General features: G+C 37.7%; 1 protein-coding gene across 1 annotated transcript in view; it reads right to left on the reverse strand.

Annotated features, from left to right (window-relative positions):
* Positions 1-215: 215 nt before the first annotated feature.
* Positions 216-22,068, reverse strand: part of LMBRD2 (LMBR1 domain containing 2) — a 32,929-nt gene continuing 11,076 nt past the window's right edge. The window contains exons 6-19 of the mRNA XM_032206144.1: positions 21,826-21,993; positions 20,685-20,895; positions 18,384-18,458; positions 17,661-17,774; positions 16,867-17,050; positions 15,820-16,001; positions 14,353-14,486; positions 13,870-13,975; positions 13,098-13,195; positions 11,187-11,290; positions 9,966-10,012; positions 3,950-4,052; positions 2,434-2,563; positions 216-469 (exon numbers count right to left, since the gene is read on the reverse strand). Coding sequence (XP_032062035.1) covers positions 409-469; positions 2,434-2,563; positions 3,950-4,052; positions 9,966-10,012; positions 11,187-11,290; positions 13,098-13,195; positions 13,870-13,975; positions 14,353-14,486; positions 15,820-16,001; positions 16,867-17,050; positions 17,661-17,774; positions 18,384-18,458; positions 20,685-20,895; positions 21,826-21,993 — 1,717 coding nt within the window. The 3' untranslated portion in view covers positions 216-408. The remainder of the gene's footprint in view (positions 470-2,433; positions 2,564-3,949; positions 4,053-9,965; positions 10,013-11,186; positions 11,291-13,097; positions 13,196-13,869; positions 13,976-14,352; positions 14,487-15,819; positions 16,002-16,866; positions 17,051-17,660; positions 17,775-18,383; positions 18,459-20,684; positions 20,896-21,825; positions 21,994-22,068) is intronic.

The raw sequence follows: 22,068 nt of genomic DNA on the forward strand, positions 1-22,068 counted from the left end.
TTGACCTGCTGGCCACACTCCTCTTAATGCAGCCAGCATTAATGTTCCCATTGGCCTTCTTGGCCAACAGGGCACAGTGCTGGCTCATGGCCAACGTGTCATCCACCAGGACCCCCAGGTCCTTCTCCTCAGAGCTCCTCTCCAGCAGGTCATCCCCCAGCCCGTACTGATACATGTGGTTGTTCCTTCCCAGGTGCAGGACTCTACACTTGCTCTTATTAACAGGTTTATTCTTGTCATAAGTGGTAAAGTTCTAATACATGTGCATTTCCAAAATATAGTTGTTCCTTCATTATTATTTAAAAAAAAAAAATGGTCTTCTCTATTTCTGTGATATATCATAAATACAGTATTTTCCAAGCAACGATTAAGAAATACATGTCCACTGAATTTTCCTTAGCTTTGAGTTTAGACATCATCAAATATTACGCTTCGAGACATTGACAGGTATCTTCCACCAGGCTGGTACCTGCAGAATGAATTTTAAGTATGAAAAAGTATCACAGGAAAAAGAAGAATAAAGACCCAAGAATATATATAACCCTCACTGCACACTTTGCTTCTTTAGTCTCAATGATTGTTACAAGATCTGAAGTTCTACTGGATTACTTTTTCCATGAGAATGTTTTATGCAGTCATTAAATTAAATCTCATGTGATCAAAAAAACATATGGTTTGCGATATGAACATAGGGAGTCTTAAAGAACTTTGCTTCCTGTTACAAAGGAAAGAAGTTGAATGCTTTTGTTAAATAGTACAAACGTTTTAAAAAACAGCATCAAGTTTCTTGTTTGGGTGTTTAACAGAACATACTGTATTCCTAGGAAGCATATAAAGATTAATTAAAACAAACAGCTGCATACTTACCTGGAAAAAAAGGAATCTTCACAAATTATTGGTCATATATATTTCAAAAGGATTTAGAAGGCACAAGTACAATCTGATACAAGCATGATGTACTTCCTGTCTGCAGTACTTAGGCAAAACCCAAACAGACACAAAACCAGAACTTAGCCTCCCTAGTGCTATTACAATGTCCTAAAACATTTATAACTATTGCAGAAGCTATCATTTTAAAAAAAGTAAAAAATATATCAATGTCACACAAACAATCTTTAAGTGAATTGAAATTTTAAATGGAATTACTCTTGATTTATCGACTCTATGAAATGAAGGTTATAGAAGAAGGCCCTATTAAACTCTCTGGCTCCAGGTTTCCTTCTTAAAGCAAAAGATCAGAATGCTCTGCAAAATTGCATAACTGCCAGAAGACTTCAGATATATACTTGAAATGTATTTGCCTCAAAATAATTATAAGAAAGCCTATGTACATTTTTGTAGGTTATTACCCTTCCACGCACTGTTTAGAAAGTCAACAATGCTTAGAACTGCAAGGCTAGTTTCTCTTTAAACTCTTGTACTTGAACAAAGCCAACAACCCCAAGCTTCTGAAATGTTGTGACACTAGATAATACAAGTTAGTCGCTGTTATAATCTAACACTGCTTCTAACACTGCTGAATCAATCCACAGAATCTGGTAGGGTACTTTAACAGCATTCTTTACATGCTTTTGAACTGGCATTTATTTGTTGACATTACAGATGTAACTCAACAGAAACCACTTTGGAATTTTTATTGGATTTGATATGCTAATTTAAGCTGAAAAATAACACGAAGTATAACTTCCTTATAAGAAATTTAAAATGATTTATCATTTAAAGGTTCTAAATCATAATAGACTAGGTAAAAAAAGCATCCATTACATGTGTTACTTCTTTCCTCAATATGAAGCAGAGCCTAGCAGCTAGTAAGATACCTGTTTCAAAATTAAGAACGTTTGGTGTTGCAAAGACATTCAGAGAATCACAGAGTTCTCTATTATACACAGAGCTACACCATACAGTCCTAGAGTTTTTGTTCAATAGCTTCAGATTTTCATTTACTTCACTAGTCTCAAGATCTGATCCCCAGCTGCATTCCTGCAACTACTGGCCTGTAATACTCTGTTCTGTTTCCTGCCTTTCCATCCTTTATGATGTTTGCATATAGGGAAATCAAGTAAGCTTTCTGAAGTACTGTAAGACTGAGGTCCTGTAGGAAAACCTTATATAGGACATATGTAGGTCTTTCTTCCGGTCTTTCACTTCTGTATTTATAAGCAATATTTTTCACATTACACCAACATACAAATTTAATGTTCAACTCAAACATTTCTAATAATAATAAAAATGGAAAAGCCTTCATGTTTTGACTGGTTTTAAAACATTTTTCATATCTTCGTGGAGAAGGAAGAAAAAGAAAAGAGCTAGTGAGAGTCAAATATGGTTTAAAAAGCTATTATTACAAAATCATCCAATATAACTTTTACAGATCAGGAGATATGAGCTAATATCTTTTAATTTTTAATTCTAAATAAAACAGAAATTCCTCACCTTCCAGAGTCTGATTCAAGAGGGTCATCATTAATGGAGTCTGCATTAAAATCCAAAGGTTCTGCATCCTGGAGAAGTTCTATTCTATCTCTCTCAGTCCTACCATTTGATCGGGTGTACTTTGACAGTGCTGAATATGTAAAAGAAAGGAAAGACACTTGTTTGGTCTATGTACACCTTAGAGTGTGTGGAAACATAAAACTTTAAAAAAACACAATAGAAAACAGTGTAATAATTTGCTAGTATCTCAGATAAAGCATAAGAGTGATTACCTAGAGTAAGTTCAATATTAAACCAAATCTGGCTACATTCTCAAATTTGTAGGTAATTTGGATTTTATTTTTAATTTCCAGAGCTATGTGACTACAACTTTTCATTTTCCCCTTAACTAGGATGAAATCTAGTTTTTCATTTTCTTTTCATTCTTTGCAAAAGTTATAAACAAATATTACTTAGAAGTAAATAAATAAAGCATTCATTCTTCTTCCTACTTTCTACTTTTAATTAAACTAGCTGTGAAAGAGATATGTATAAAATTTACCTGGAGGTTTTTCTGTTCTTTTTCTGTGGATTTATCCATTTCAAAACAAACTAGTGAAATAACCAGTTGTTTTGCAATTTACTGCCTCCTTCGCTAGGCCAGTGCCTACAGCTGTTGTTGTGTAGGCACAGTGCCTACAGAATGCTGCACAATCATATCGTTAATATTAAAATATAATTTCAAATAATTTCAGTTTGGCTATCACTGAAAATTTGGGTTTCCAACTGTTGTAATGTGTGGGGGGAAAAAAATCTGCCAGCTGTCTCTGAAATATGTTCAAAGCTTCCCCACCTCCCACTTTTTCTTACCTTTTTTTTTTTTTTTTTTGAATCTTTTCCCATTTATTGAGTAAACTTTTATCAACTTTGCTTAATTTAACCTGTCATACGTAGTTGTTCAGTTACATTTCTCACCTGTTGTTCGCTTACAAGAGCGCATAAAATATATTTAAAAACATTAATACAAATAATGACACAAGGACAAGTCAACCTTTGGAAAGTTAAAGCAGACAATGAAAGTTTGTTTGTTTTCAAAGATTTTTGTCTCAACATTATTATTCTTCAACAAGAAAAATAATACTGCACATATAAGAATCTAAGCCATCAGTATTTTAACATGTGTTATTAAATGAACATGTCCTAAATTAAGTATTTTTGTTACAAACTGCAATGCTGACTGCAATCAGTGTATGTCTCATAAGAAAACCATGTAACTGAGACCAGCCAGAATCTCCAACTACAGCTGGTCAAAAGACAGGAAGAAACGCAGTACTCTTTTCAGGTGTCTTTAACGGAAAAGGCAACACTATGCCACGGAAGGAAATGTATCAGCACATCATCTAAGACAAAAGGAAACTATTTAGTCTTTCTTATACAGCCAGCAATTGTGCAGACAAGATATTAAAAACCTAAAAACAAACAAACAAAAATGTACACACTCAAAACAACAACAGAAAAAAAAACACACAAAACTTACGTCTATTGGTATTGGTCTCTGAGAAACTGGATTCTTTCTGTTCTGTGTGGACAACCCTGTTTCTAGTAGAATCCTCTCTATTTCCATACCGCTCTTTCCATTCCTAGAAAAAGACAAAAAAGAAAAACATTAGCTGTGAGTAAAGAGCAATGCAACTACAGCGTACCTAGCATTAAGAGATATTCCACAATTCAAAGCTAACTGGTCAATTACAACATACTATGAAAGTAATACTTCAAAAAGAGTTACTCTTTGATACCTTTATACAGCAAAAACTCTTGTTTTGTTTTAAACTCAAGGTAAGTCCTCCACAAAACCAGTTTCAATAAATGTTCTTTAGAAGAGAACGTCTCAGGGGAAACAAGCTACATATTAAATCTACAAAGTTCTTCAAATGCTCTAAGTTATGGTGAGAAGACAAACATTCCTGTTTTCTGGTTTCTCCTTCCATCTAGTGGTAGAATTGTAAAATACCCAGACAACAAAAAAAAATCTGAAAGGCTATTTTTACTAAGCTTATTCTTTTTGTTCCATTCCATCATCTAACTTTGTAGCATTTAAACTTTTTAATATGGAAAAGTATGAAGTACTAGAAAAAAAAATATCACCCGCTCTTTTTAGGAGAGAACTTCATGTATCAATAGAAATTTTTCCAATTGTTCCACTAAATCCAATGTATTTCAGATTCATATATGGATCCCTGCTATACTCAAAAGTTGCTGTACTGTTTTACACCATCAAATCTTACAGTTCAAAGCTGTAGATCAAACATCTAATCATAATCCAGTAAGAAGTAATACTCTCAAAAGCCCCAAAAGTTTCAAAAATGGATGCGCTACAGTAGTTAGTACAAACTCAAAAAACAGGTAATATCTCAAATTGAGCTTGTAGTTGAAACTAAAATTGTTGCTTTATGCAAGATCATTTCAGTGTATACTAAATACGTCATGCATTTACTACTACATCACTTTGTATAGAGGGCAAGTCCTACAATTATGGGATGTAGGGTGCTGAGGGAACCATCAGAAGAAAGGTCTTTGCAGTACTGGCCACTATCAAAAATTGAAGGCAAGTTTCCCTGAGCCTGAAGAACCCAGAGGTTTTAGTCCCAGAATTATCTTGCCTTTCTGTAAACATTATTTTCCCCCTTAGTCATTTCATTTTTCACATGTAACCTCTGGATTCCTCTCTTTGATTGTTTCTGGAGAGCGTGGAAGACAGCTTCCTGACTCAGCTGGTTAGTGAGCCTACCAGGGGTGGTGCCCCGCTAGACCTTCTCTTCACAAACAGAGAAGGACTGGTGGAGGATGTGATTGTCAGGAGCTGTCTTGGGCAGAGTGACCACGAAATGGTGGAGTTCTCTATTCTTGGCGAGGCCAGGAAGGGGACCAGTAAAACCGCTGTATTGGACTTTCGGAGGGCTGACTTTGTGCTGCTGAGGACACTGGTTGGTGGAGTCCCTTGGGAGGCGGTTCTGAAGGGCAGAGGGGTCCAGGAAGGCTGGGCGCTCTTCAAGAGGGAAGTCTTCATGGCGCAGGAACGGTCTGTCCCCACGTGCCCAAAGACGAGCTGGCGGGGAAGAAGACCAGCCTGGCTCAACAGAGAATTGTGGCTTGATCTTAGGAGAAAAAAGAGGGTTTATAATCTTTGGAAAAGTGGGCAGGCCACTAGGGAGGACTATAAGGATGTTGCAAGGCTGTGCAGGGACAAAATTAGGAAGGCCAAAGCTCATCTGGAGCTCAATCTGGCTACTGCCGTTAAAGATAACAAAAAACGTTTCTATAAATACATCTACACAAAAAGGAGGACTAAGGAGAATCTCCATCCTTTACTGGATGCAGGGGGAAACTTAGTTACAAGAGATGAGGAAAAGGCGGAGGTGCTCAATGCCTTCTTTGCCTCAGTCTTTAGCGGCAATACCGGTTGTTCTCTGGATACTCAGTACCCTGAGCTGCTGGAAGGGGATGGGGAGCAGGATGTGGCCCTCACTATCCATGAAGAACTGGTTGGTGACCTGCTACGGCACTTGGATGTGCACAAGTCGATGGGGCCAGATGGGATCCACCCAAGGGTACTGAGGGAACTGGCAGAGGAGCTGGCCAAGCCACTGCCCATCATTTATCAGCAGTCCTGGCGATCGGGGGAGGTCCCAGTTGACTGGCGGCTAGCAAACGTGACACCCATCTACAAGATGGTCTGGCAGGTAGACCCAGGGAACTATAGGCCCTGTCTGTTTGACCTCAGTACCAGGGAAGCTCATGGAGCAGATTATCTTGAGTGTCATCACAAGGCACTTTGATCAGGCCCAGTCAGCATGGGTTTATGAAAGGCAGGTCCTGCTTGACGAACCTGATCTCCTTCTATGACAAAGTGACACGCTTGGTGGATGAGGGAAAGGCTGTGGATGTGGTCTACCTTGACTTCAGCAAGGCTTTTGACACCGTCTCCCACAGCATTCTCCTCAAGAAACTGGCTGCTCTTGGCTTGGACTGGCACACGCTTCGTTGAGTTAGAAACTGGCTGGATAGCCGGGCCCAAAGAGTCGTGGTGAATGGAGCCAAGTCCAGTTGGAGGCCAGTCACTAGTGGCGTCCCCCAGGGCTCGGTGCTGGGGCCGGTCCTCTTTAATATCTTCATCGATGATCTGGACGAGGGCATTGAGTGCACCCTCAGTAAGTTTGCAGATGACACCAAGTTAGGTGCGTGTGTCGATCTGCTTGAGGGTAGGAAAGCTCTGCAGGAGGATCTGCATAGGCTGCACCGATGGGCTGAGGTCAACTGCATGAAGTTCAACAAGGCCAAGTGCTGGGTCCTGCACCTGGGGCGCAATAACCCCAAGCAGAGCTACAGGCTGGGAGATGAGTGGTTGGAGAGCTGCCAGGCAGAGAAGGACCTGGGAGTGATGGTGGATAGTCGGCTGAATATGAGCCAGCAGTGTGCTCAGGTGGCCAAGAAGGCCAACGGCATCCTGGCTTGTATCAGGAACAGTGTGACCAGCAGGGCTAGGGAGGTGATCGTCCCCCTGTACTCAGCTCTGGTGAGGCCGCACCTCGAGTACTGTGTTCAGTTTTGGGCCCCTCGCTACAAGAAGGACATGGAGGTGCTCGAGCGGGTGCAGAGAAGGGCGACGAAGCTGGTGAGGGGCCTGGAGACCAAGTCCTACGAGGAGCGGCTGAGGGAGCTGGGCTTGTTCAGCCTGGAGAAGAGGAGGCTCAGGGGCGACCTTATCGCTCTCTATGGGTACCTCAAGGGAGGCTGTAGCGAGGTGGGGGTTGGTCTGTTCTCCCACGTGCCTGGTGACAGGACGAGGGGGAATGGGCTTAAGTTGCGCCAGGGGAGTTTATGTTGGATGTTAGGAAGAACTTCTTTACCGAAAGGGTTGTTAGACACTGGAACAGGCTGCCCAGGGAAGTGGTGGAGTCACCATCCCTGGAAGTCTTTACAAGACGTTTAGATGTAGAGCTTAGGGATATGGTTTAGTGGAGGACTGTTAGCGTTAGGTCAGAGGTTGGACTCGATGATCTTAAGGTCTCTTCCAACCTAGAAATTCTGTGATTATCTTGCCTTTCTGTGAACAGTATTTTCCCCCTTAGTCATTTCATTTTTCACATGTATCCTCTGGATTCCTCTCTTTGTGACTGTCTACGAAATTCCAAATGCTGTAAGTCAATTACTAAAGCTGCAGCTAACTGAAGCTGCTTAAATGAAGCTGCATGAATTATACTCTGGTAACAACAGACCTGAGGAAGGCTGAGGTATTCAACAACTTCTTCGTCTCAGGCTTCACTGGCAGTCAGACTTCCCATGTCTCTCAAGCCCCTGAACATCTAGGCAAGGGCTTGGAGAGCAGAGTCCCTCCTACTGCAAGTGAAAAGCAGGCTCAAGACCACCTGATGAAATTGAAAAGGTACAAGTCTAAGGGGCCTGATGGCATGGATCCCATGGTCCTGAGGGAACTGGCTGATGGAGTTGCCAAACCTCTCTCCATCATAGCTGAAAATTCATGACAGTCAGGTGAAGTCCCTGGTGACTGGAAAAAGGGAAACATCACTCCCATTTTTAAAAAGGGTAGACAGGAGGACCTGGAGAACTACAGGCTGGTGAGCCTCACCTCTGTGCCTGGGAAGATCCTCCTGGAAGTAATGTCAAGGCACATGCAGGACAAAGAGGTGATCTGAGACAGCCAGCATGGCTTCACCAAGGGCAAGTCAATCTGTTTGCTTTTTGTGATGGAGTAACTGCATCAGTCAACAAGAGAGACTGACCAATGTCATCTACCTGAACTTCTGTAAGGCCTTTGACATGGTCCCACACGACATCCTGAGCTCCAAATTGGAGAGAGATGGATTTGAAGGGTGGACCATCCAGTCGGTAAGGAATCGATTTGATGGCCACACTCAGAGAATGGTGGTCAATGGCTCTACGTTCAGGTGAAGACCGGTGACAAGTGGTGTCCCTCAGGGGTCTGTCTTGGGACCAGGGCTGTTTAATGTGTTTATCAATGACACAGACAGTGGAATTGAGTGCACACTCAGCAAGTTTGCAGGTGACACCAAGCTGAGTGGTGCAGTTGATGCATCAGAAGGAAAGGATGCCATACAGAGGGACCTGGACAAGCTTGAGAAGTGGGCCCATGTGAACTTAATGATGTTCAATAAGATTAAGTGCAAGGTGCTGCACCTGGGTTGGGGCAATCCCAGACATGAGCACAGACTGGGAGAAGAACCCACTGGGAGCAGTCCTGCCAAGAAAGACTTGGAGGTTGGACAAGAAACTTGACATAAGCCAGCAGCGTATGCCTGCAGCCCAGAAGGCCAACAGGGCTGCACGAAAAGAGGTATGGCCAGGAGGTTGAGGGAGGTGATTGTTCCCTTCTACTCTGCCCTTGTGAAGCCCCACTTGCATCCAGGTCTGGGGACCCCGGACAAGAATGATGTGGATCTGTTAGAGCAGGTCCAGAGGAGGACTACAAAGATGACCAGATGGCTGGAGCACCTCTTCTAGGAAGGAAGTCTGGAAGCAGAAGATGTTCAGCCTGAAGAAGAGAACACCTGGGGAGACCTTACTGTAGCCTTTCAGTACTTACATGTAATGTGGGGCTTATAAAAAAGATGGAGAGAAACTATTTACTCAGGCAGATAATGGTAGTAACAAGAGGGAATGGTTTTAAACCGAAAGAAGGGAGATTTAGATTAGATGTTAGGATAAAATTATTTCCTCAGAGGGTGGTAAGGCACTGAACAGATTGCCCAGAGAAGCTGTGCATGCCCCATCCCTGCAGGTGTTCAAGGCCAGGTTAGATGGGGCCCTAGGCAACTGTATCTTCTAGTGGGTAGCATCCCTCCCTGTAGCACAGGGATTGGAACTAGATAATCTTTAAAGATCCCTTCTAACCCAAGCCATTATATGGTTTTACAATCTTTCAACTCAATAAGCATTGGAAAAGATTTGAATCAAGTACTTTGTTTGCTACCCAGTGGCAACAGCACTTATTCTGTCTTAATATAATTCCCTCCTCCGAAAAAAAAAAAACTAACCCATGCCAATTATTACCAATGAGCAAACAAAACAACATGTAAGTTTAGGAGAGCACACAGTACCCATTTCAAGTGAATATTCCAACACTGCCTTTCCACAGTTATTTCAAGCAGAGCAGTATCAACAGAAGGGTTTGAGAGCAAGCCATTCAAGATTATTTTGAAACCAACAGATTGGGATCCCGCTTAACAGGAACTACATTTGTTACACCAATAGGCATAGGTCTTTCTAACCGCATACTGAGTAACAAGAGTGTCCAAGCAGTATGACCACAATCAACCTCTCATCTTTTAAAATGATCATGTACATTATCTTTTTCCCCCAGTCATGACTATTCTGCAAGATTAAACTGATTCCATCAGTTATTGGAGGATATACATTTTTTTGTCAAATAGTTCAAGAAGAATTAAATAGCAATAGCAAATCCTACCATATATTGTACTACACTATAATTATGATTAGAGAAAACATGCTCATACCCTTCTCCTGTTTTCACCTTCTTCCTGTCTTTGTCGTTTTCTTTTCTCTAAAAATAAAAAAAAAAGTCCAGCTATGTAACAGAAAAATAGTTATTCACAGACTTTTCTCAAAGGGAATGAAAACCCAATGTTAACTACCAGGGTTCTCATTGAATAGATGACTCATACAATTAAATAAAGCCAAAGACAAAGCTGCTTCTCTATCATTATGGAGTTTCCCATTAAAATCAATTCATCATGTTTATATCTTCTGTCAAGACATAACAATTGGATACCAGTTGGCAAAGCAAGAATAAACTTGAAGAAATGACTGGAAAAAGTATAACATTAAGAAGAAACTTGGGTGTTATTAAATAAAAACCTTTTTGAAGTTCTGGGAAGCCTAAAGCATGACCGATATAGTTTGTGTCATTATCTGCTATTCAGTTGGAAGTGTAACATTACAATGCCAAAGAAATAGTAATCTGTTGTTGAGGGGAGTGACACCCTTCCTGCTAAAAAAACAAAAACAAAACAAAACAACCTCTAAATTAATCTAGCTGGTTTTGTTTCTAATAAGGTATGAAAGGAGAAGTAAAAGTATTGTATAATATAACATTTTATCTACAGATTTTAGTTTCTGGATCTTTACTCAGGACTGCAAACAGCTTTAAACAAGAACTCTTTCAATAAAAAAAATAACAAAAACAAACAAACAAAAAAAAAAACAAAGAGCTCTCCAAAACAGCTGGTAACACAAAACAGCTGGTAACAGCTCTACAGAATATGCTTACTGTGATAAAACACAATAGTTAACAGAAATGGCAAAAATATCCTAAAGGGAACGATGGAATTTAGACAGGTCAGTGAACGCACACACAAAGACTAAAATGATAAAGACAATTTAAGTGGTAACTATACTTTATTAACAGGATCTCTGCACCTGCTCAGGTATTATTAGACTATACTAATGACTTCAAAGGAACACAACCTAACTGAATTGTAAAAATTACAGACACTGTACAAGTAAAGCTGGTATTTTACTTCAAATGTCAATGAAGTCCAATAGTGTTTACATAGGAACCTGTATTGTGAATCTGTTGCATTGTGTGCAGTAAGTAGACTGCCTCAGTACCATTCCTAACACTGAAAAGCTATATATTCTTTTTCCCCCCCAACATTTCAGACACGGAAACATGTAATATACTTTCTGTGAAGAACAGGATAGAGAATCTAACATACCTCTTCTGATTAGCTCCTTTCCTTCATCAATCAAATCAGAGGTCATTTCACTGTCCCCCATGAACTGCTGAAATCCCAAAAGATTCAAACAACGAGTTCCTAAACTGGTAAAAGTGAAAAAATAAAAATAGAAAAAATAGAAATTCCCTTCGTTAATTCATGGTAGAAATGTTCTTCCTTTCCACAGTAGAAATTTCCTCATAGTAGTTTGGATACCTCAAAATGTAAAACATTATTCAGAAATTTCTGGACAATTCAAAGAAAAAAACAACATTGAAAAAAAAAAAAAGATTACCTCAGAGATAAGAAAATACAAAATAGTGACAGGTTCCTAAATGTAGTTGAAAGTAATGGAATATTCCTATGCAAGTAGTGAGATGCTTATGGTCTGAGAGTAGTGCAAATGATTTAAGACAATTAAGCGAAAACTTCTTAGATATAATAGAATTCATGCTTACCATATCCAATTCACTCTCCTCAGCCAGAGGAAAATTACTATCTGTTACACACATTATGATTTGTATGTTATTTTTTGTTTATTTGTTTTTAAACAGCAATAACATGAGATCTACTTTCACTGCAGTTGCTATTTAGAAGAAATGCCTGGCATTCTTTTCAGCTGTAGGCCATCATTTTGGATACCCATCAGATGGCAGTCAGAGTAAGCTTGGTCCATCTTTTTTCTAGGATTAAGCTAGTTCTGGAACTGTATCCAGAAACTTTTTAAACTTCTCAGAGCATCCATGTTTTTTTTGTTAACCTCTGTACAAACTGTAACATCAACATCATGTTCAAAAATCGCTTCATTATATACTCATTAGAAGATTTTTCCTGTACTATCTCAGCCTTAAGATAGTTAGATTAAATAAAGGAGACAGCCTTACTTGATGTATTTTAATTAAACATTCAGTTCCACACGTATGTGAATTCCTTAGAAACCATTGGAGTTCATGCAAATCAAATTCTTCTACTTTCTTTTATTCTATTACACTGTAACAGTGAAGACCCAGGATCATCATGGACAGGTCACACAAAGCATTTTCTTGTCCTTTCTCATTTCTTTTGGGGATTCTTTCACCCCAACCTAACTTGAAGATAGGCTGAGAAAAGCTAGGACTGGATTCTTGTTGCCTTATTTCATGTGAATGTACATAGGCTACTGAAGGACATTCAAGGCAAACTATATTCCAGATGACTCTTAACACATACATAGCTTCTGACTGAAAAACACTGCAAGACTGAAGGAGTGAACATAAACACAGGCAAGCTGGGTCAGATGAAAAAGTGTCTCATCTCTTACAGTGGTCAGAAACAGACATTCCGAAGCCAATTTAAGGACCAAGCAAGCATATGACTTTCTGTAATTACCCTTCCAGACTCCTGCAATTTGTGGCTTAGGGAAGCAAGATTTAATGATTTATAACACTGTGTTTTCAAGCTAGTCTGGTAACTGAGAAAAAATTTGTTATTAGTCTGTTAGAAAGTTCATTAGATTAGTAGAAACTCTTATGATTCTTTGTTTATTGCAAAATCTTGCTGAAAACATAGGTTCCTCACCATAATTTTAATTTCAAATAGCATACTCTAATTTTTTGTAGGCTCTGAAGGTTGAACAGAATGGACCCCACAATCTGATTAATGAATGTTTAATGGGAAATTAAATTAATTTAAATGTAAAAATAAATGGTTTTAAAAAGGATATTCTTAAAACGTATACATTTCACATAAAACAACTGATCCCTATATATTTATCTTTTGCATTTTTATTAATATGTCACAGATGCATTAATATGTTCCAGGTTCACTGCTGGAAAAGAAGTGAATTGCTGAAGAAGTGAAACTGCTTCAATTGCTGAAATTGAAGTTACCAATATTAAAAGAAGTGGAGGATCAGTCTTGCAAACTGCTTACCTAAAGTAGGTTGCAATACAGAGAATGACAACCAGCATTGGATAATATATATAGAATCCATCTGCAATGAAGGACAGCACTCTCATTGATCCCATTATCTGGAAAACAAATTCACAAGAGCAAGCTATAATGATGTATTTGCACATACAAGTAGATGGCACAATCTTTCTGGGTGTTTTCAGTCTATAATACATGGTAATTATTATCACAGATCTGATTCAGACAATTGACTGACAGTGTCCAGAAAAAAAAAAGAAAAAACACTTAAAAACATTTAAGATGCTAGTTCTTTTTACCTCACCTAATCCAGAATTGGTTAAAAAGTAGTGGATATTTTCATCTGCTATAGAAGGACTACATTAGGACACTACTTGCAAACAAAGGTAGATGCAACTTGCTGTCAGAAATCAATTGCTCAGTAAAATCAAACTCAGTACTTTTCAGTGGCCAGTTAGGTTTGGTATTAATCCATAAAGATGGAAAAATTATGCTAAAGCCAGTGGAACCTACTAAAGCTGTCAGGAAGGGAAAAACAACTTGCGCTCTCCAGCATAATGCTGTACTTTCTTAGGACAGAGACCAAAACAAAAAAAGCGGAGTTTTCAACAACTCCTGTCTAGCTAGCAGTCATTACCAAACTCTTGTTATGTTACTGTCTCATATTAGTGAGAAAATAAATGAATAGTTGAATCTCACTACAAAAAATATTACAAAGTATTTTTCCTATTCTCTGAACCATACATAGCCTCAATACCATATTTTCTGTACTTACCGATGTGTAAGCAGTTGGCTGAGTATCTCTGTGAGAGATTGTTGCATCCATATGGGTCAAGCCCAAGAAGTTCAAGCATAATGGTGGAGTAAGACGGCAAAATAACCTGCACAAGTGTAAGAGATAATAGCATTTAAATCAATCTCTTGCATTAAAAATATTAAGAAATAACAAGATGCATGGCCTTCAAAGCCAGGTTGGATGGGGCTTTGGGCAACCTGGTCTAGTGGAAGGCACCCCTGCTCACGGGAATGGGCTTGGAACTAGATGATTTTTAAGGTCCCTGTCAATCTAAACTGTTCTGTGATTCTATTATCACAGAATAATGATGAACAGCTCAGGAGGTTTTAGACCCATATGATTATAAATGAAAGAATATAAGTGAGAGTTTAACTGATACGCTGATTAACTGATACAATTCTGATTAACTGATACAATTGACTACTCAGCAGAAAATCTGCAAACTATGTGCCACATACTCACATGCCACTGAAAAGGAGACTGTATGCATCTGTCTGATGATGTGAAGCTAAATAGTAATAGTTAAATACACGGATCCTGAAGACAGTGGAGTAAACACAAATACTTAGGAAGAAGATGGTAAGAAAACAGGCCATCTGGAAAGGAAAAAAAAAGTGAGATTTGAATGTAGAACCGTCCTGGTTTCAGATGGGATAAAATTCATTTTCTTCCTAGTAGCTGGTAGGATTCTGTGCTTTGGATTTCGGATGAGAACAGCATCGATAACACACCAATGTTCTAGTTGTTGCAGAGCAGTGTTTACACTAAGTCAAGGACTTTTCAGGTTCTCATGCAGTACTGCCAGCAAGAAGGCTGGGGGTGCACAAGAAGCTGAGGGGGGATACAACCAGCACAGCTGTCCCAAACTGGCCAAAGGGATATCCCAAACCATATAGCATCATGCTTAGCAATAAAAATGGGGCAGTTGGCTGGGAGAGCTGACACTGCTTGGGGACTGGCTGGAGAACAGCCAGCAGGTGGCAAGCAATTGACATTGTGCATCACTTGTTTCACTTCTTTTTTCTGTTTGTCATGTTTGGTTGTTGTTTGTTTGTTTATAATTAAATGGTTCTAATCTCAACCCGCAAGTTCTTGAACCTTCCATTTCAATTTTCTCCTCCACCCCACTGCACCAGGAATGAGCAAACAGCTGTGTGGTGTTCAGCTGCTGTCCAGGTTAAAACCACAAGAATTCTACCAATGTGTTAGCACATAGTCTGAGTATGCAACAGGTTGATTGCAGTGTTATTTTTCATTTTGAGATAGGACAGTAACACCAACTCTGACATGAGTTTCAGGAGGTTTTTTTTCCTAGTTTAAATTTTGAATGATACTTGAGATGTTCCATGCTTCATATAAGCATAACACAACTGATGTTGGAAACATTTGTTCCACTACTTTTTATTATGTAACTGGCCTTAATACAAGTGATTTATAACTACTATGACTGATTTCGCATTTTCTTCCCATAAACAATATTAAAAACGGGTATTTTAAGTTCAAACTACTTTATTAGTATATTGAAATATTTCATCTCATCTCCTTTCCTGATACATTTGTGCACTCATATGCTAGCCACACCTCCCAGAACTGGATTTGTGGTTGGCAGCACATTCCAATTTAGGAGAAGGGCCACACACAGTCAATCAGACGCAAAGTCAAATATTTAAGTTCCAAGCTAATGCTGCACATATTATTCTACACCTGGTATTCATGACAATGGGGTTACTACTTCACCCTGTAATAGACAAATATAACAAGTGGCAAGAGGCAGACCTCCTTCACAAAAACAAAATTTCATATTTTGTGTTTTACAGAGCTTCTAAAAGCTGACATTATTTACAGAGACTTATTTTTAAGTTAGTTTGGTCTACTGTTATTGTAATAACACTCTAGCTCTAAAGGTTTTTGTTGAGTGATCAAACTTACCTCTATGTATATATAATTATACGTCTTTTCTGCCAGCTGTATGAAAACTGCAAATAGCGATAAAACCGGATTTGTGCTGAAAAATGTGCATTCTGACCACACGACAATTACAGAGAACGTGGCCAAAACAACTGCAAGAACCCTGTAAAACCATGGTCGTAGAAGACATTCCCAGTACCACTCTGAAAAACAAATACACATGCATCCCTAATGGGTTAACACAACCAGAAAAAGAACTCTCTCAAAACACTGTTATAAATTTAATGCATGCACACCCTTCAAATCAGGGCTTGAATATGTGACTCCACAAATTCCAATTCAGAACTTTTCTGATGCCTAGGGATTTGGCTCAGCCCTATGGAATTGTATGCACAGTTGTGGAAAACAAGAGTAGGATTTGGGGGGTAAATTTTGCAAAAAATGATTAAGGGCAGCAAAACAAGACTCTTCACTTTCAGCCCAAATAGTATGGGTGACCCACTTTTTATTTGTTTGTACATCCGTTACTCTATCATAAATAAAGCTTAGGCTTAAATTATCCTACCCCACCAATAACTCACTGCTAATACACAACAAATTAGAAGTTAATACATGATGAGAAGACACTTTCTAAGAAGATACACCAAAAACCACATCTCCTAACGTTCAATTCATGACAGATGAAGAGTCCTTTTCCCTTCAATTTACAAGAGCTTACACCCCAAAAATATCCTACAAATATAGAAGGTAGTCATGATTTATTAATTTCAAGTTTCTATTTTTCTTTCTTCTAAAGATTCAAAAGTTTTCAATGACTATTGCAACAGGCTACAGCTATTAGCTTGTAAAAAGTTCAAATTTATGGCCAAGTGAAAAAATTAATACCTGATGGCTATTCCATTAAATAAATGCATCAAAATGCACATTTGCTTCCTTCTACTGTAACTGAACATTTTCATATGAAACAATCTGTTCTTCTCACAGAACATTACCAATTAATCCAGTAAATTTAACTGTAAATATAAAACTAATTGGTTTACATATTCAAATCTGCCTAACAGCACTTACCAACAGTTGGTGTGTAGAAATATTGAACAATTTTATTCTCTGGTTCCTGGGACTGAAACGTATGAACAAATTGTCGAGTTGCACTAGTTTCATTTTTTGCCACATCTTCTAAGTAAAAGGCTTGTTCTAAAAGAATTTGCCACTGGACCTGTGTACGACGATGCCTCTGTACTGAATAAATTACCTATCATAAATTCCAAGAAATTATGGTTACAACATACTCATTTCAAAAAATGAGAGAAAAGCCTTGCAAAAATCTGTTAAAAATTCTACATTACAGAACTGCAAAGATTAATTCAGTATGCTCACAAAAGCAGACAGTTAACTATCTTAGTAGAAAAGTCCAAAGAGAACTACACAACTTCAAGGTTTTGCAGTTCTTTTATCACAATTGATCTGTAGCGTTAACAGCCTCCTATTTCCAAAATACCACTTTATTTTTGAGTCTCTGTGAATGCCACTCTTTCACTAGTTACTTTTTAAGAACTCACTGTCAACCAGTCATTACAAGGCCATCAAATCATCACAGCCAATTAAAATACTTTCAAGTTGTCTAGTGACAACAGTTTTCACATATCTAGAAAACAGATCTGGATCATTTGTGATATTAAACTTTATATTTTCTTTTGCTGAGAAAAGTTAAGCAGCATCCCCCCAAAAATAAAGAAAGCTATTCAGGTAAAATCTGAAAATTTTAGCTCGATTTGCATTTATTCTCATTACATTAGCACAAATTGGGCACTGTGATTTATTAGTGAGATAATATGTAATTATATATACATATTATATATTACCTGCTTGTGAAGTTTGACCAAACTTTTTTCACTTGGATAACTATTCTGTCTTTCTTCAAAATCTTCATAATCATCCATGTTCCTACCCATTCTTTCCTGGTACTCAGTAGGACACTGGTAAGAAAAAGAAATTTGACTGAAAGATGCAGGAAAACCAAGTGGCTTCTGTTAATTATTTTTAAGATGTTTTAAGCATTTCACATAACAGAAAAGCTCAGTCTAAATATAGATGCCGGTACCAAAAGGAAAAAAAAAAAAAAATCTATCTTCTACAAGTAGAAGAAATGTCCGTATTTTCCTGTTCAAGACAGATCAGCATGACATCCTTAAATAATTCAAAGGGCCATATCTGTTTATCAAAAACGCACTTCGTGTTCTGAATGAATTCAGAATAAGGCACAGAGCAAAAAACAGATTGCATTTTCTACATACCTCAGACTTCAGAAGACGGTTTTATAAGTAATCAACTGCTACTACTTCTAATATACTATGCATCTCAAAAGACATCAGAAAATTACATTCATCTTAAGAAATCCTTCTATAAAGAATTTCAACTCCAAGTCTGGTCAGAAAGCCACAGGATGCCAATTAGAGACTTTATGTTAAACGGAAAAGAACACAACAAGCAGTAGGTGCAGGATGTGCTCCCACCTCCTTGAACAGTTACTGCAAAAGATGTGCAATTCTTTATTTATTTATTTAACTATTCTTATTGTTACTTGCCTTTTTCAGTATTGTATCAACACACTTTCTCAAGGGGTGATTATACTTGATACTCTCGCTTACTTTACGGACTTCCTATTGAGGGAAAAAAAAAAAGTTATTTCAACATGTTAACTAGATACAACTTTACAGGGTCAGATAAGAGCCCCATCCCTGCCAATGGGAACAGTAACCACCAGAGCCTCTAACCAGGAAAGCTTGCCCATGGCAGGGGGTTGGAATTAGATGGTCTTTAACATACCTTCCAACCCAACCCATTCTATGATTATTAGACATCTAAAAGACGACAACTGAAGGCTTATTTATAAAGAAGTTGTGTATTTAAAAAATATAGCACATTGTCAGTGTCCAACTATTACTCTGCAATTGTCTAGAGGATTGGTTTCTATGCATGAATGTTAAAATGGAGCATATCTTACTGTTTTAGTTGTACGTAATGGGAACGAGTCTCCATCTTACCTTGTTTAGTTTCACTTTGTTACTTCAAGTAGCTAAATGAATATCTTTTTACACTACCTTCTACCTTGCTCACATTTATCTCTACATAGCTGACTTCTAAGACTATTTGACATTCATGAGGAATAAAACAGCTAAATTATTTGTTAGAAACAATTCTAGCAGTTTATCAGGCTTAGTGAGAACTAGGTTTTATTTTTCATCCTATCAGCAATGCAGATACAATCTTTTGATGGTGTTTTTATTGTTACAAACTGTACTTTAAAAAAAAAAAAAGTTGTAGAGTCTAGACAACAGAAGTAATTGTGAAAGTTTAGAAATCACATCCAACATGATGGTTAGGCAGACAGAAGAACTTCATTTGTTTAGTGTGACAAGGAAGGCTAAGCAGACACAGACAGTTCTGTATCTAGTTACAGTGATGTTTAAAAGGCTGTTCTAACAGGCGGGTTTCAGTAATTCAGAATTCCCTCTGAATCTATTGAGCTAAAAATTTTCATTATATAGTACGTACAATAGTATGATACGGAAAGCCAAACAAAACCCTGAGAGAATGTCTGTAAAGGTCATTCCTAACATTCAGCACTGTCAAGTACTGCACCAGAATAATAAAAAAAAATAAATTAACCCAAACAATTTTGTTAAGTGTCCTTTAGTACTATGATTACTAGAGTTTTAGTAATGTCTTCCTCTGATAAATCAAAAGCATAAGTTTAAGAGGGTGAGAGCTAAAATTTGGTGATTTATTTGCCACAGCAGCAATGTATAGCTTACAATCAAGTTCTCAGAGTCAGCACTGAATTCTTAAGAATTTTTGCTTATCATCAAGTATTTCACTGTTCTTATGAAGGTTAGAAAGTAGAGAAAATATACTGGCCAAGAATTCTAAAGGAATAGTGCAATTGTTTATAGATTGAAAGAAAGAGTATAGTACCAGATCTTAATTCTTGAAACAAGATTTTATGCATTATGTTGTTAATGCATAATAATATGTTGGGTAAGACAATCTCAAAACCTATCATTCTACTAAAAAACAGTCCAGTACAAAACAGCAAGTGCTACTAGCTTGATAAGCAAAGTTTTTGATGCTCTTTTTCTAGTAAATTTTGTAATAAATTTTGTCTTTGAAATACTGTTATTGAAGGAGTGAAGATTCTACTATTATTTTCTTTGGTGACAGGTCAAAATAAGTTAGCACCCTACCCTACAAATCTTCTGAAATATTACTTCTAAGCCATGGTATTACAGCAGTACAGCAAGCAAGAGCAATTCAATGGGTTGGATTTCCATTCTGTTTTTGAACTACATAAAAGACAATTGCTTACGCACACAAGCAATAATAATAGTGTCTCTTTCAAGAGAAACTCTTTGAAAAACCAGTGATCTATCTATTCTGTTCTCAAAAGGCACACACTGTAGTCTTGCAAATTCAACTTAAAAATTCTCCAAGATTGCAGAAACACGCTGGAAGCAGAGTACACAAGCAAGACATATATGTTTTGCTAGTGTTCCTGCAAATCATTTGTACACTAGATTTTCAAGCATCACTCTGGAATGTTATTAGTCACCAATATTACTCCAGAAGGGACAGTAAAAGAAAAAAAAAAACAACAAATTATGACCATCAAGTTGCCATGAGATACAGGTTCTTCTATTTCTCTTTTGATTTTTATCAAAGTGTCATTTAGTTTTATCAAGTGGCACACTATGATGATTTTCTTAATTTACAGATACTTCAAATTTCATGCTACTTGTGCTTCTTGCCAAGAAGTACATAACACCAGGAAATTCAGAGATGAACAACAGCAGCCTTCACTTATTTCACAGCAAAATCTGGTTACTTACCTCCATAACATCCTCTAAATTTTCCTCTGCATCTGCTTTTTCAGTCATCAGTTTGGCAGCTTTGAAATAGGTCTTCATAAGAAGATAACCCCTCTTAGCCCCATTCCAGTGAGAACGAGGAATTTCCACCAAACCATAGCCCAAAAGCAGCACGAGAAGAAAGAGACCCCATGTGTTTGCAGCAGCTATCCCAATAGTCTGAAGTTGGTTCCTTCAAAACAAACAGAAAAAGAAAAACAAATTACAACCTGCTTCCCACCTGCAAGAAAGTAACTTTAAAGTATCTGTGCTCCAAGAGGGCTTCCAAATTTACAGGAACAAACTCAGTATCATCTGTAATTCTTGTCTAGGCCCAGTCTGCTGCTTTGGTGCATTTAAAGCTGCCATGATTTTTCCCTACCTATCACATTTCTGAAAACAGCAAAATGTTCTTTTAAGTGTACCCTCTCTGGAGAGAGACGTAAGCATTTGTTCTCAAAATACGTTCCTTTAGGAAAGGAAATGAACTTAGCAAATGTAATTAAAATGAGATCAAAACACCATAATTGGAATTTCTCTAAGAAACAGCCTCAGAACCCAGGATTAGTATTTCAGAAACAGAAGTTGAAAGCAACTAGGCAGTTCAAAACAGCGTAACAGAATTTACTACTCTATCTAGCATGGAAGAATATCAGCAGTGTTATAACTATCAATTATTTTAAAATTATCTTATGAGCTTTAAGTAGAATCTACAGTAGACACAAGTATTACACAGGAAATACTGTCAAAGATGTTTTGAAAGCACTAAGAAAAAGTTTCAGCACTAGAGACACAAATACATTTTCAGTGAGGGAAAAAAATATCACTGCAAATAGAAAAACAATTCCCCTGCCTTACAAAAAAAAAAAAAAACAAAACAAACAAACAAAAAAAAAAAAACAGAAAGCTACAAGACAAAATTCCTACAAAGTCAAATTATCTCTTTCCATTCCAAAAAAAAAAAAAAAAAAAAAATCTGCCTAGCAAAAATCAGATCAACTGTTTGTTTTAAAGACATATTTTATCCTCAGAACATGCTTACACTGGACTTTTTTTCTTTTACATTTTTTATTACATATATTTTTTTAAGAATTCATGCAAGTACTTACAACATTACTCTTACCATTGCAAATTGAACTTTGGGTTTACAGCAACATATATTAAAAATGCTCCAAAAATCAGCAAGTAAGTGCCGTAGTAGATTGCATTCTCAATCAATGCAGTTTTAATCTTTCCAGTAATGGAGAACCCTCCTGACCTAGCATAGGACTGCATAAAAGGTAGCAGAATCCTAGGAAGAAAGCAAACAATACCAAAAAGTAGCTTATCAGTGGCAAGATACTGAGACAGGAGTGTTTAAGTTAAA

Source organism: Aythya fuligula, chromosome Z (genome assembly GCF_009819795.1).
Source record: "Aythya fuligula isolate bAytFul2 chromosome Z, bAytFul2.pri, whole genome shotgun sequence".
Lineage (NCBI taxonomy): Eukaryota > Metazoa > Chordata > Aves > Anseriformes > Anatidae > Aythya > Aythya fuligula.